The sequence below is a fragment of the Callorhinus ursinus genome, unplaced genomic scaffold (assembly GCF_003265705.2).
Source record: "Callorhinus ursinus isolate GAN/ISIS: 27379988/994484 unplaced genomic scaffold, GSC_fseal_2.0 scaffold96, whole genome shotgun sequence".
Lineage (NCBI taxonomy): Eukaryota > Metazoa > Chordata > Mammalia > Carnivora > Otariidae > Callorhinus > Callorhinus ursinus.
In genome coordinates this window covers 458,338-471,945 of record NW_027397158.1, presented here as the reverse complement: position 1 = coordinate 471,945, position 13,608 = coordinate 458,338, and the positions used below count along the sequence as shown (strand labels likewise).

The 13,608-nt window shown below is 44.2% G+C and overlaps 1 protein-coding gene across 2 annotated transcripts in view; it reads right to left on the bottom strand.

Moving 5' to 3' along the window:
- Window positions 1-13,608, bottom strand: part of LOC112836267 (contactin-associated protein-like 4) — a 164,518-nt gene that overhangs the window by 2,920 nt on the left and 147,990 nt on the right. The window contains exons 19-22 of one of the 2 annotated variants that reach the window (XM_073888824.1): window positions 8,921-9,145; window positions 7,326-7,459; window positions 6,398-6,485; window positions 125-343 (exon numbers count right to left, since the gene is read on the bottom strand). In XM_073888824.1, coding sequence (XP_073744925.1) covers window positions 125-343; window positions 6,398-6,485; window positions 7,326-7,459; window positions 8,921-9,145 — 666 coding nt within the window. Of the gene's footprint in view, window positions 1-124; window positions 344-5,376; window positions 6,486-7,325; window positions 7,460-8,920; window positions 9,146-13,608 lie in introns of those variants that run through there. The other variant, XM_073888823.1, reaches the window with a different exon arrangement.

Sequence of the window (13,608 nt, the reverse complement as noted above, 5' to 3'; positions counted from 1 at the left end):
GAAGAAGAAGAAGAAGAGGAAGAAGACTTGGTCAAGGGAGCTGCGGGTTGAGATTTCAGGGGCCCCGGCTGAGTGCAGGCCCACCCGGCCCCGGGGGCTCGCTGTGGCCGCACAGGGCGCGCACCTGCTCTCGCGTGCGTCTGCTCTCGCGCCGCGCCGCCTCCTGGGCCGGCCCCACATTCGGACGAGGCCACCGGCCCCTGCACCGAGGCGCGCCCGGAGCGCCCGGGATGCAGCGCAGCCTTCAGCGGGGCCGCGCGCTCGAACTGCAGGGCGGAGAGGCAGCCGGAGAAGCCTCGAGCGCCAGCCTGCTTGGTGTCTTCATCCACGTGGCCGCCGGGCTCTGCGGGAGACGGCGCGGTTAGTGGGGTGCACGTGGTGGGCGGGCGGTTAATGGGGCGTGTTTGTGGGGCGTGGGGAGTGAGCGCACGTAGTGGGCACGGTATGGGGCAGGGACAGGCCAGGAGCGTTACTGAGCACGTGTAGGTCGTGTCTCCAAGCAGTTTGTTCTTACCTGAAGGGTCGCTGCTCCCGCTGTGGTCCCCCCTCCTCAACCCCGGGCTCCGCTCAGTTTACAGATGAGCATCAGAGCAATCCTGTGGGGGCTTCCTCCATCACCTCTGTGGTTTGGCCGGTGGTTGCGGGTTTCTGCTCAAGTTCCAGCATCAGTGGGGACTCAGCTGTGCTTGGGGTCATCCACCGACTCTGCAGCTGCAGTCCCCACAGCTGCTCCCAATTCAGACCTCGTTCTTCCGAGTGTGCGCGAGCAGCGCCTGTCCTTTGGACATCTCCATGTTGCACAGACAGTGGTGGGTGTTCCGCCCTCTCTCTCCCTCTGTCAGAGCCCCTGGGGTGTGGGGTTGTATTTCCGGGATGTGACACCCTGGCTGGCAGCGTCACTACAAAGATCCTCAGCTGCCTCTGCTCTTGGATGCATCCTGCCGGACCCCTGGAGACAAGCTCAGGCGCCTCGGTGTTGCAGGACCCACAGCCGGGCCTTCTCCGTGCTGGTCCAGGTTCCCTCCAGCCCAGGAGGAGATGCCCACAGGAGTTGGCTCATCCCTACCCTGCCTGCTAGCTCGCCAGGCTGACCTAACAGTCGTGCCACAAGAGGCCCAAACAGGCATCTTCCCTACTGATGCCCTGAGCTGCACCATGAATGCTTTCTTTAGCTTTAACCTTTTTCATCCTTAATGTGTCTTTTGCGTGTGCACATACCTGCCCTATATGTGTGTGTTTTCATAGAAATGTGCACACGAAGCTCTGTTGGCCATCCTCAGTGTCGTCTGCTCTCCTGAGAGACCAGGCTGATGACAGGTGCAGTGGGGAAGGGCCCCAGGGAGGGAGAAGGGGGAGTGGTGGGCAGTGACCACCTGTGAGAGTCGGCCAGTCAGGGCTGGGGCGTGGGCGTGGGGCCCCGGCATTTACTCTGCTCTGTGACTTTAGGGAGAACTGGCTGCGTTATTTTAAATTTTGCTATTGTACAATCTTTTCTCTCAAGAACAAACTCTAAATCCAATTCTTGAGACAAAATCAAGTTTCTGAAATCTCAGGTTGTAGAACTCCCAGCCATTTAGATTCTTAGGTAGTTTTGCCTGTTTATCAGTTAGCTGTGTGTTTCCTGAAAGCAGCAGCTCCCACTGTTCTGAAGAACAAATCCTTCCAGAAATGGTCTGGAAGAAAAACCAGGTTGTAGGCCTTGGAAGTCGTGTGGAGAGCGTGCTCTGGGAGGAGAGTTTCTGGAGCGCGTGATTACAAAGGCAGCAGCTGAGGCTTCCGGCACCCCCTCCACCAAAGCCTAGCCAACAAAAGACTGAGGGGTTCTGCTCATGGGCATTAAAGTGGAAGGAAAAAATCGGACACAAAACACACACACGGCACCGCCCTTCCCTGTTAAGTCTGGAGACGTGCGGGCTATGTCTGTGCTGCTCCCGGCTGGGGACCCTCCGGGGGTTGCTGGACACTAGTCACCTTCTCTTCTTGATCAAACTGAGTTCCCTTTGTCCAGGTTCTCCCAGCTGTGTACTGAGAATATTACACTTTTCTCTGTGCATGTCATACTTAATGGGTTCAGGAAACACGGCTGTCCTAACGGACCTACGGTTAAACGGAGACATCTGGAACGCATCAGAGTACCGTTTGCTTGGAGCCATGAAACTCCAGGGACAGTAGGCAGACTGTCTCACAGTTCTGAAGATACCTCTGGGTATCTGTTATCTCAAATGGCTAGTTGTTTATATTATACGATTTAATTTTTGAGAAGAATCTTAGAAATAATCTACCCTGATTTTTACTTATTCTGTGAAAATTTAGATAATCCATGGAAGCACCTGTCACTGCTCTGAGTGCTCCTAACAGCCTCTGAGACACGGTTTACCTGATTATCCCATTTGACAGATGAGTAACCAGAGCCCAGGGAGGGCAGGTAGCGGGCCCCACACCAGCAGACAGAGGAGCTCGGGCTTCCCGGCCACAGCTCCCATTTGGGCCGAGGAGACCGGGGGAAGTCCCTGTGCCCAGGGCACACTCTCAAGACCATCCTCCACATCCTCTTGCACCCTCTCCATGGGGTTTCTTCTGAAGGAGCTGATGGGGCTCAGTCGTTCGCAGTGTGCGGGAGGCAGGCTCCACGGACACCTGAAGGGGCAAGGTCGGCGCCTGCTCATGGTGCCACACACCGCCATGGGGCACCCTGGGCTTGGAGCGTGACCATCCTGGGCTGGGACCACTGTAGACCACATTTTTCGTTACTTCAACGTCCCGGAGGGGAGACCGCCTTTCCTTCCAAAGAATTAGTCTTTTCTTTGTCTGCACTTAGATTTTGCTGTTTGTTTTATGGCTCATGTACTGAGCATGGACAGCGTCCTGATGACCAATATTCCTCAGTGTCACCTACTTAACACTCTGACTAAGGGAGAGCGTTTTCAGAGCTTCCGTGCGTCATGCGCACATTCTTGATCATATTCAGAGCTACAAAATCTGAGATCTGAAGAGTTGACTTTTAAAGTCTTCTTACTCTGAAATGATCATATGGAATCTGAGAAAATGTGACCAGAGCGTGTACCATCAAGTGAAGCCCGTCAGAGAGGTAACACTTAGATGCGTATTTTAACCAACGAGGACCCTGGACGGTTCTGTCTGGGGTACCCCAGTGCACACGAGGATGACTTGGGTCGCCGGATGGGGACACTGCCGCTAAAATCCACACTGGGAGACACTCACCCAGTGTTGGCGGAGGGAAAGGTTGAAGCAGGAACTGGTGGGCTCCGGGAGAAACACTGGCACCTCCCCTCGGTGTTGGACGCGTCTCTGGGAGTGAGTGCCCTGTGGCCCACCTCGGGAGCCCTTGTAACCAGGCACCTCATGCTGCCCGCCCAGAACACAGAGCTTGCAGAATGCTTTGGAAGTTTTATTCGGCTTCTGGCAAGACAAATCTTCAAATAAAAATCAAGACGTGGGAAGTGTCATTAGACCTTGGTCAGAATCTGTGCCCTCGGGCATATGGTAAATGAATTTTTATTTCAAATTTCATGACTCCCTGTTGCTTCAGCTGTAAACTCCACTGCTTGGCCTGAGCATCAACTGTACTTTAGAGCCTGAATAATACGCTGATGGACACGGAATTCGTGTGGAAGCATCAGTACATTCCGTTCCGCCCCAAAGTTCTTTACCCACGTGATTGAAGGGATGTACTGCATATTTCTTTCATTCACTGAGCTCTGTGTGACCTGGGCCACTTCCCCGGTTGGTCAGACAACACTTTGCTACGTCACGGGGCCTCTTTGCCCACTAACTTCAGTGTTGTTTTTGAACATAAGGTGTATTTTTAAAAATAACTCTTGTCAACGTTTTTAAACAATGCTTAATGTGTATGAACTTTGTTAACTTATTTGCATACTCCGTGTTTGAGCTTAGGCTGTGGAGTTTTGAGGACAGGAATTTGTGTGTTTTGGGGCCACGTCTGCATAATAGCTGCAGTAATTTATTGGACATTGGCGGTCAATACGTGTTCTCTCAATGGGTGATCGTTCAGCTCACTGGAAGAAGACTGCCTCCGACCCCCAAGCATGGAAAGCAGCAATTCAACAAAAATTTGGCCCGGGCTAGGGTCACAGAGCCTGGACATCTCTGGGATTATCAGATGCTCGCTTAGTTCAGGCAAAACCAGTAACTAGCCACAGGGCCAGGGGACGAGCTCAGTGGGGCACGGGATGGGGCCTGGGTCGCTCCACCTCCCACACAGTGGGGTCCCTGGGGCCAGACAGCCCCCAGCTGGGGCTGTCGAGCAGGAGAGGGTGGGACAGTCCGTGGGCTTTTGATTGTTTAGGATTAAAGACTGATTTGGTGCCACAGTTGGAAAATGGAATAAAATGCAAACTGCTATCAGGGAGGAAATGAAAGTCCATGTGTTAGCCAATCTCCCCTCCGCCCTGCGGACTGCGAAGGACAGGCATCACACACACCAGTGGCCGTGCGCCCCGCTCGACCACGCCAGCGTCTGACGGATGCCCCAGTTCCAGCAGGTGCAGAGCTGGGCCTCACCTGCCCTGCCCCCCCTCAGGAGTGCTCCCACCTCCCCTCCTGCCCTCCCTATGCTGCCAGCGTGGGTCATGGCCAGCATCTCCGATGGGGCCCGTCTCCCTCGCCCCAGCAGCAGGGTCGGACCACGGACTCAGCAGCGCCACGTTTCATGGGAGTAAAGTCAGTTCTTGGACTGTGGTGCCCACAAGACCCTATGTGGTCTGTTCTCCCCAACCCCTGTCCTGGAGCCCAACACTCAGTCACATCCAGCCCGAAGCTGTGGGTGACTCTCCCCTTCTTCAAATGTTTGTCCACTTCTCAAGTCCTCTGCAGTGTGGATGCTGTGTCCACGCTGCAGTGTCCACGCTTGTCCTGTACACGTGCCCTGTGTCCTGGGACCCTCCTGCTAGGGCGTAGCCACCCTGGGGCGGGGTCTTCGTCGTGTGTTGACCACCTGGGATGCTCTGAGGTCAGTCAGTGATCATCGGACTGTGGGCTTGGGATGAGAAACAATGACTCTGCTTTGTTGTTGGTGTGTTCTGTGGGAGCCCCGGCCCTGTTCCCGAAGCGTGGACTGGACACCATCAGGGCTCCACACGCAATCTGCTTATCCGCTACGGGATCATCAGTGTTTTAACCAAGTGTTCAGAATCGCCATTTTAAATCAACTTTGTCATTATAGATTTATCTTGAAATTAAGTTTTATATGTATGTATAAAATATATGTGCATTTATGTAAAATTTGCCTTCTCATATAATGCAAGTTTAACTGAAAAATTATATATGTATTATATATATATAATATTCAAACCAGGCTCTATCTATCTGGCTCGGTTTGGATTTTCGATTAAACTTGCACTATATAAATAGGACTTTTCACATGTTACTTTTCTTCTATTAAATAGAACCTGTTAGAACATTACAATTCATGACATTTTCAATGTTGACTGAAGAATGGGAATGCATCCTTTTAATGCCCAACATAGTGTTGGAAAACATATTAACTCATTAACACAGAGTTAAAAACCTAGCTATCATCCTCTTCAGTGATTTATACTTTTATCGTCTACCCATGTGTACACTCGCATGCTCAGGACTTTGAAATTACATATGAGGAACATGTGAAAGACTCAGGAATATAGATACAAAAAGGAAGCAATGGAAAAATCATTACCTTGGATAAAGTCTATCCCGTTAGTGTCAAAACAAGACGAGGGATAGGAAACAAACTGGAGACCATTTCCCAAAGTAATATGTGAAAATCCATGGTGTTTACAGTTCATAACTAAAAAGCAAGCCTTCCTAAGTCTTACCTGCTTTCACCTGAATACCTGGGGATGGGGGGGATGGAAAGCGTGCCCACCCAACTCCTAGATGCCACTGCTCTGCAGTGATGCCCAGGCTGTGGCCGAGGAGACCAGGCTGCATGAAACGCTGTTCTGGTGAGCGTGGTAGCCAGGCAAGGAACATCCGTGCACCACCGCCCGGGCACCATCATGAGCACACGGACCACAGACGTGTGCTCTCTACAGACCTCCTTCACACGTCATCCTGGGTAGGGCTCTGGACCTATGAACTCTGTTTCTGTTTGGACCGATATCCTTCAGTACAGTTTGAGGTCAGAAAGTCTCCACAGTCCTTGTGCTAACGACAGAACAAGGAACAAGCGTGTGTAGCTGTTCTCAATGCTATTTGCTTGCTTGTCTGTGGGAAGTGTGTTCTCATGATTATGGGCAACCCAGATCCAGTAGGGTTTCTGCCTTGATCGGCATGAATGATCTAATGAAAATAAAACAAGGAGCTTGCTTCTGTGTTAGTGGCATGACACTGTGACCCAGGGAGGGGGCACGGGGTGGGGAGCTCTGCGTCTACTTGCCTAAGATCTTGCCCAGCATGAGGGATTTGACAGCGTTGAATTCTGTGCCAGACGACAGGCTCACTTGGCTCCGGGCTTTCTGGTCCACCTGCCTCACGAGAAGCAAACACCAACACATCTGTCAGTTGTCAGTGACATGGCAAGAAGCAAAGGGAGGTCATGGAATGGAAATGATCCACTAGAAAAGGAACATAGGGTTACACCTGATGGAAAAAACCCATGTTAAGAAACTCGTCATCTGACAGTGGAGTGCTAGTTCATGAGCAATTTTCATGGTGTCTCAGATCTCCGTTGCCCACCCCCACCCCCTGCCCCCTGTGTTCTGCATGGCCCTTATCACTTCCTGACACAAGATGAATGACCTGTATTTGGTAGAACCCACAAAAAATGCAAACATCCAAAGCTTTTACATATCTCAAAATAAAACCTAAAGAGTAAAAGCCAAAGTAGGTTATTCCATGTAGAGAGCAAATACACTAATGTTTTTCTTCAAAAGTGCTGACAGTATGTAATTTCACTTACTCTACAATGACTCGAGTCTATTTTGTTAGTTATGCACATTTTAATCATAATTGTATTTTATATAAATCATATCCTTAATTGTCATAACATTTGTACTCCTGTGGATTCCCACAGGAGAATCATTTACAAATACTCCACCTGTTAACCACAGACAACATTTCATAACAAGTCAATTAAAATAAATGAGGGAAAATTTAAGTAATTAAATTTTATACTGTATTTGGCAGGTTTCCATTACTAAATAAATAAAAATCCTGGACTATGATTTCTTGTGTGCAGCACATGAGAGATTAACATAGAGAAGGAACCTTTGTATTATGCTTCATTATCAAAATATTACTGTAAGTGACACATAGCAGGTGGGGAAGTAGGAGGTTAATTACTGTTTGGCTGATGATGCTCTTACCTCTACGAAGACCACTCCTTCCTCTCTGTTGATCTTCATGTGGTGAAGGTGCCCATCTGCCATATTCTTGAAGTTAAAGTTAAAGACATCAGGATCCTGATGTAGATCTAACTTGTACCTAATCTGCAAACTACCTAGAATAGAAAAATATAGGATATTTAAACAACAAAATGTTTTAAAAGCTGCCTTTCTATACTCTGGAGAAGTGATTATTATTCCGTTGCTTCTAGGAACAACATTTTGTGCTTTGAGTCTATTCACGGTTCATGTGAAGCATCTTGCTGGTCTCCATTCTGATGACACCATTTTTAACTCAAGATAAGGTGTTAATAAGAGTGCTCTTTCCCACAATTCTCAATTCTCTGAAAGAAAGCACCCACTCTATCACATGCTAATGTCTGAAATCTGCTCCATCTTTGCAAAAGGAGCATTAAGGAATGCTGAAGCTTCTGTCTTCCTCGTCTGGTCTTCTTTGGTCTTATTTCCCAAATCCGAAATGTGAGTTACAAGAGAGTGTGGCTGGTCCTGGGAGCTGTCATGCAGCCAGGGGCTATTGGAGGCCTGAGGGGCCACGGAAGATACTGCAGATGGTGAGGCTGACCAGTGGGAAGTGAACTCGACCAAAGGCACCCCTAGAGTTAATGCTCCTTGCTTTCTCACTGGTGGGGAGCGCACTGTGCCCTTCCCAGGGTTTCTTCCCACGAGATGATGAAATGTTCCTGCCATTCAGGTGGTTTGTAGCTTAAGTCTGCCACCATTCTTACTTGGGGTCATATTTGAGATGCTTGGCAGCATGTTGTTTATTTTTGTTTTATATAAACAAATTGTTTATGCACACACTGGAGGTTTTATTTCTAAAATCTGCAGGCATGATGCAGAAGTGAAATATAGTAATAAGCTCTTTGTAGGACACAAGATCCCTATGGCTCAGTGTGACCTGCTCCACAAAGGTGCAGCTTCATGCTTCTACCCATCACATGGACTCTGCCCAAATCCTGCCAGCCAGAGAGATTTGCAAGTTTTCCCAGATATTGAATTAGTGCCCTGACTTTCTATTTGAAATGCCTAAAGCTGTGCTTTATTTTCCCACTGGAAGCATAGTTGTTGGCTGATTGGTGTGATTGTACCTTCCATTTTCAGTGGATATGGAAAATTTAACCTCAGAACCACGGACAGAGTAAAAAACCAAGGTTTATCTGGTGCTCATGGACAGTCATTTTTGCATGACCTTACTGTGTTAACACCCACCTTAATTCTTCTTCCCTTTGCTTAGAAGGAGGAAATATTTTCTACATATAACTAGACACATTATACTTCCAATGAAGAGCTTCCAGTGATAATAACATTTCTGTTTACCTGAGATAATGCAAATTCATAAAAAATTTTCTAGAAGAATCTTAATATAATTACTGAAATGATACATCTGAAACAATATTTTTGCAGTTCTGGAAAACAAAGCAAAATAAAACAAACTGGCATTTGCAGAGTATGAAAATTTTTCCTTGTTTCTAATCTGAGAGGCTTGGACACTGAACACTCCACCCGTACAGTATTAACGACACAATTTACATTTCTAACACTCAAATGAGACTCACCATTTTTGGCCAGGATAACAGAGAGGTATTCATTGTAGAAGGAGTCCACGTAGAGCAGCAAGCTCGGGGTTTGCAGTGTTTGGAAACTGAATGTGATCATCTCTCTAGCTAAAACCATGTCCCCATGAAATGAAGCAGCATGGGGGCTGGAGTTTGTACTTAACGGATAAAATTCATGAAAATTGTAAGTCACTGAGGACCCAGCTCCAAAGTGTGCAGAAATCTCTGAAATGATAGGCATATGTTTATGTTAGAAAAGATTGAGGGCTAATTTTAGGTATACTTATGGACATTTGAAGTATTCTAATTTCTAGGACATTTTAATCAATAAAAGAGCAGAGAATGATGTAACAAGCATTCACACATCTCAGAAATGAATAGCACGGTTGGTTGTTGGGGCTTTAGGGCAGCACTCAGTAAGTGGGAGCATTAAAACTACCTCTGCTCCTTCCTCAGTGGAACGTGGCCTAAATAGGCACAGACATCTGCTTGAGCTTCTGTTTCCTTCCTGCATTTTCCTTGGTGTTAGTTTTTTGCTTTGCAGGTAGCAGTCTCACCCAGCAATGATGAAAGGTAGAAGTGGAAGGCCACTTGCCCACCAACGACCACCACCAAGTGTCAATATTTTACAGGAAAAGGAAAGCTGTGTCGATGGTATCACTGTGAACTTGAGAGAAGGAAGTGGTGCAGGGGCCAGAAACTGTCCAAGATCCTCCCTAAACAGTTTATGAGAGTGTGTCCTTGGCCTTCTACATAAGATGGGGCCCTACATGTATGTGTGCATGTGGCTGGGGGCAGGGCATGGGTGGTTTAGCTGTTGGGCGTCTGTGCATCTCCATGGCTGCAGCAGGTGCCCCCCTCCCAGCATGGCCATCACATCACCACCTCGCACACCCACTCCCAGACCACCTCAGAGTTGTTCCCTGCTCACTCACGAGGTCAGCCTCTAAGGTAATGTTTGCCTGCAAGAGGACCTTCAGGTTGCACTTAGTGGATATGGATAGAGAGCCATACAGAATGGGAAAAATACCTTTTTAGTGGAGCTCAATGAGGTATAACTAGGGGCAATAAACACACCCACTTAAAATGTAAAATTTGCAGAGTTTTAGGAGATGAGCACACGCAAAGCATCATCCACAGTCCATATTCAGAACATTTCCAATTTTCTTCTGCCCTTTACACTTCTTGGCCGTCAGTTTCTTCCTTAGGCCCCATGCTCAGCAACCACTGATTTGCTTTCTGTTACTCTAAATTAATTCTGGAATTTCATATTAATGGAATCATACATTATGTTTTTTTATTTTTTATTTTTGCCTCAAGTTAATATTTATATAGAGTGTGGGTTAAGTGTCAACCCATTTATGGATTCTCTATTCTTTTCACCATAACTTATTCTTTTTAAAATACTTTGGAAATCCAAGGCCTTATGCATGTCCATATAAAATTTAGAATTAATTCACAATTCTGCTGAAATTTTGAAGGGAGCGCTAAATCCATAGATCAATTTGGGGATAAATGATATAGTAATAATAATGAGTGATCCAGTTCATCAACATGGTATATTCATCCATTTCTTTAGATGTTGATTCCTTTTAGTAATTTTCAGTGTAGAGATCTTACACTTATTTGTTCTATTTATCTGTAAATATTTCATTTTTTTGGATTCTATTGCAAATACAATTTTATTTTTAAATTTGTCCCAGTTGTTCATAACTAGTACATAAAAATTAAGTTGAATTTTATAATAGTGACTTTGTATTCTGTGACCTTACTAAACTCCCTCATTAATTCTAGTAGGTTTTTGTGAACTCTCTATATTTTATATAGATAATTATATCCTCTATGATTAAAGAGAGTTTTATTTCTTCTTTCTAATGTGTACAATATTTATGTCCTTTTCTTGTCTTATTGCAATGGCTAAGACTGCAAGAATTTTGAAAAGAAGTCATGGGAATAGAAATCTTTGCTTTCTTCAGTCTCATAGGGAAAACATTCTGTCTTGCACCACTAAATATTTTAGTGATATGATGTTAGGTATCCTTTGTTGGGTTGGGAAATTTACCTTATATTCTTAGATTTCATAGTGAATTTTGTCAAATGCATTTTCTGTATATTTTGAAACTTATCTGTTTTTTTCTCTTTTATTCTGTTGATATAATGACTTTCTTGAGATTTTTTTAAAAACTTAAATCAGCATTGTACCTTTTGGATTAATCCCACTTATTCATATTTTTTTCTATTGTTTGATTTGACTTGCTCATTTTGTATTAAGTGTTTTTGTGTCAGTATTCATGAGTATATTTCTGTAGTTTTTTTGTTTGGTTGGTTTCTTGTAAAGTCTTTGCTTGGTTTTAGTGTCAGACTTAGAAGGCTCATGGATTGCATTAAAAACATTCTCTCCTCCTTTCTGTCCTCTAACAGCCTGCATCAGACTGGAATTATCTTTTCCTGTAGAAATTACTAGCAAATACCTTCTGGTCCTGGAATTTTCATTGTGGGAAGATGTTTAATTACAAATTCAATTTTTGTGGTAGTTATAGGTTATGGGGATTTTATATCTATTATGCTTTGTTTTAGTAATTTGTGTCTTTCAAGAAATGTGTCCATTTAATATAAGTCGGGAAATTTATTGTCATAATGCTGTTCATAATATTTCATTTTTATCCCTTTAATTTTTGTAACATCTGCTTTGGTATCTTTTATTTTTAACACTTATAATTTGTGTCCTTTTTCCTTTTTTCTTGAGAATCTAGTCAGAAATTTATCAATTTTAATGATCTCTTCTATGAATTAGCTTTTAATTGCATTGATGTAGTTGTATAATGTTAGTGATTTCAATCATGATTGCATTGATTTTTCTTGTCTATTTTTTATTTCATTAGTTTCTGCTTTATCTTTATTATATCTTCTACTTTCTTCAGATTTCATTTTGTTCTTTCTTTAAATTCCTAAATTGGAAACTATGTAATTGATTTTATACCTGTATTGTTTTCTAATAAAATAATTTAAAGTCATAAATTTCCCCTTAAGTAATACTTTAGTTGTATAACTCAAATTTTAATATGGTATATTTTTATATTTAATTAAAATATTTTTAGTTTCATTTATGAGTCCTTTGACTCAAAGATTGTTTGGAATTAAAATATTTAATTATTGGTATTGTCAGAGGATTTTGAGACTCTTCAAAATTTTTTCATTTTTTTCCCTCTATTCTTCCAATTGAATGATTTTTATTGTCTTATTGTCAAGTTTATAGGTTCCTTCCCCTGTTGAGCTCATCTGGCTATAATTATTTTTTAAAATTTCAGTGATTGTATTTTTCTGCTCCAATATTCCTATCAGTTTTTTATATGGTTTTCATTGGTCTGTTGAAGTTGCATTTCTGTTTATTTGTTGATGACCTATTTTCTTTGTTTCTCTGAATTTTATTCCCTTTGATGAATATGTTATAATCACAACTTGATGTCTTTGTCTGATGAAACCAAAATAAATAAATAAATAAATAAACTTTTAAAAAAGTCCCTCTTCAGAGTTAATTCTTATTAACTACATTTTTTCCCCGGAGTATGCAACATAATTTCTTGATTTTTTTTTTTACATGTTCAGTACTTTTTGAAAACTCGACAATGTCGATAACTCATTGTAAGTGTTCTTAATTTTGTTGGTTCTTGTTTCTGTTTTTCTGTGGTTGCTGCTGCTTGCCATTTGTTGCAGTGGACAGACAGCATGCCTGTACGCCCACTTCAGTCCTGTCTCCCCAGGCAGGCGTCCCCTGCATCTCTGCAGTTGGGCCACCTCTGGAGGTCTTCCTGAGTCTGCACACGTGCATCCCCACCAAGGGTTTAGGCAGAGACCACGTGCAAATCTGGGCGTTCATCCAGTCTGGTCTCCTTGTGTCCAATGCTCGGCTTCCCTTCCCTGCAGCTGAGCTGCTTCCCTGGGGCTCTGGGAGCAGAGTTGGTGTGGCCACTTGACTCTGTTAATGTGACTGCAAGTGCCCATTTGGATTTTACCTGTGAAGGTGAAGCATGTCCTGAAATGGGGGTACTGATTACACATTTATCTTCAAATACCGCTTCTGTGACTGTGTTCTGGCCATTTCCAGGCAGCTCATTCTTTTGAAAATCAAGAACTGGTCCAATTTGGTTTCCAAGTTTGTGCTCCAAAACCTGGAGGCTTTTAAGGTCAAAAGGCAACAGCTCAGAGATTCCCGAAAGGAGGCATTGGAATTTATTTTGGTGATAATGGATTTTATTTGGATTCTGTGAGTATCTGTGAAAGTATAAACCTCATAAGTGCCTTCCAAGAATTATGTCTGTGCTACAATTAAGCTCTGACATTTCAGCGAATGGCTTGTGACCTCTCAGAATGAGACTAAAAAGATTCTGTCATTTTCACTGAAACAAGAGGCCATCAGTAAACCTCGGAGCAAAATGTTTAAGAGGCTCTATTTCAGCCGTCTTAATACAAGTGGGAAATGTATTTATTATGCTAATAAAATGCATTTTTGGAGGAAAATTCTTCCCATACAACTTGAAGCCACTACTTTAAATAATAATATTGAAATAAGCAGGGCTGCCCAGGACAGACTTCTAATAACGTATCATGCTAGAGCAGAGGCGTGAGGCAGAAGGACTTAGGGTACACAGACAGTATTTCAAGAAGACCACAGAACTGGTGTTAGATTT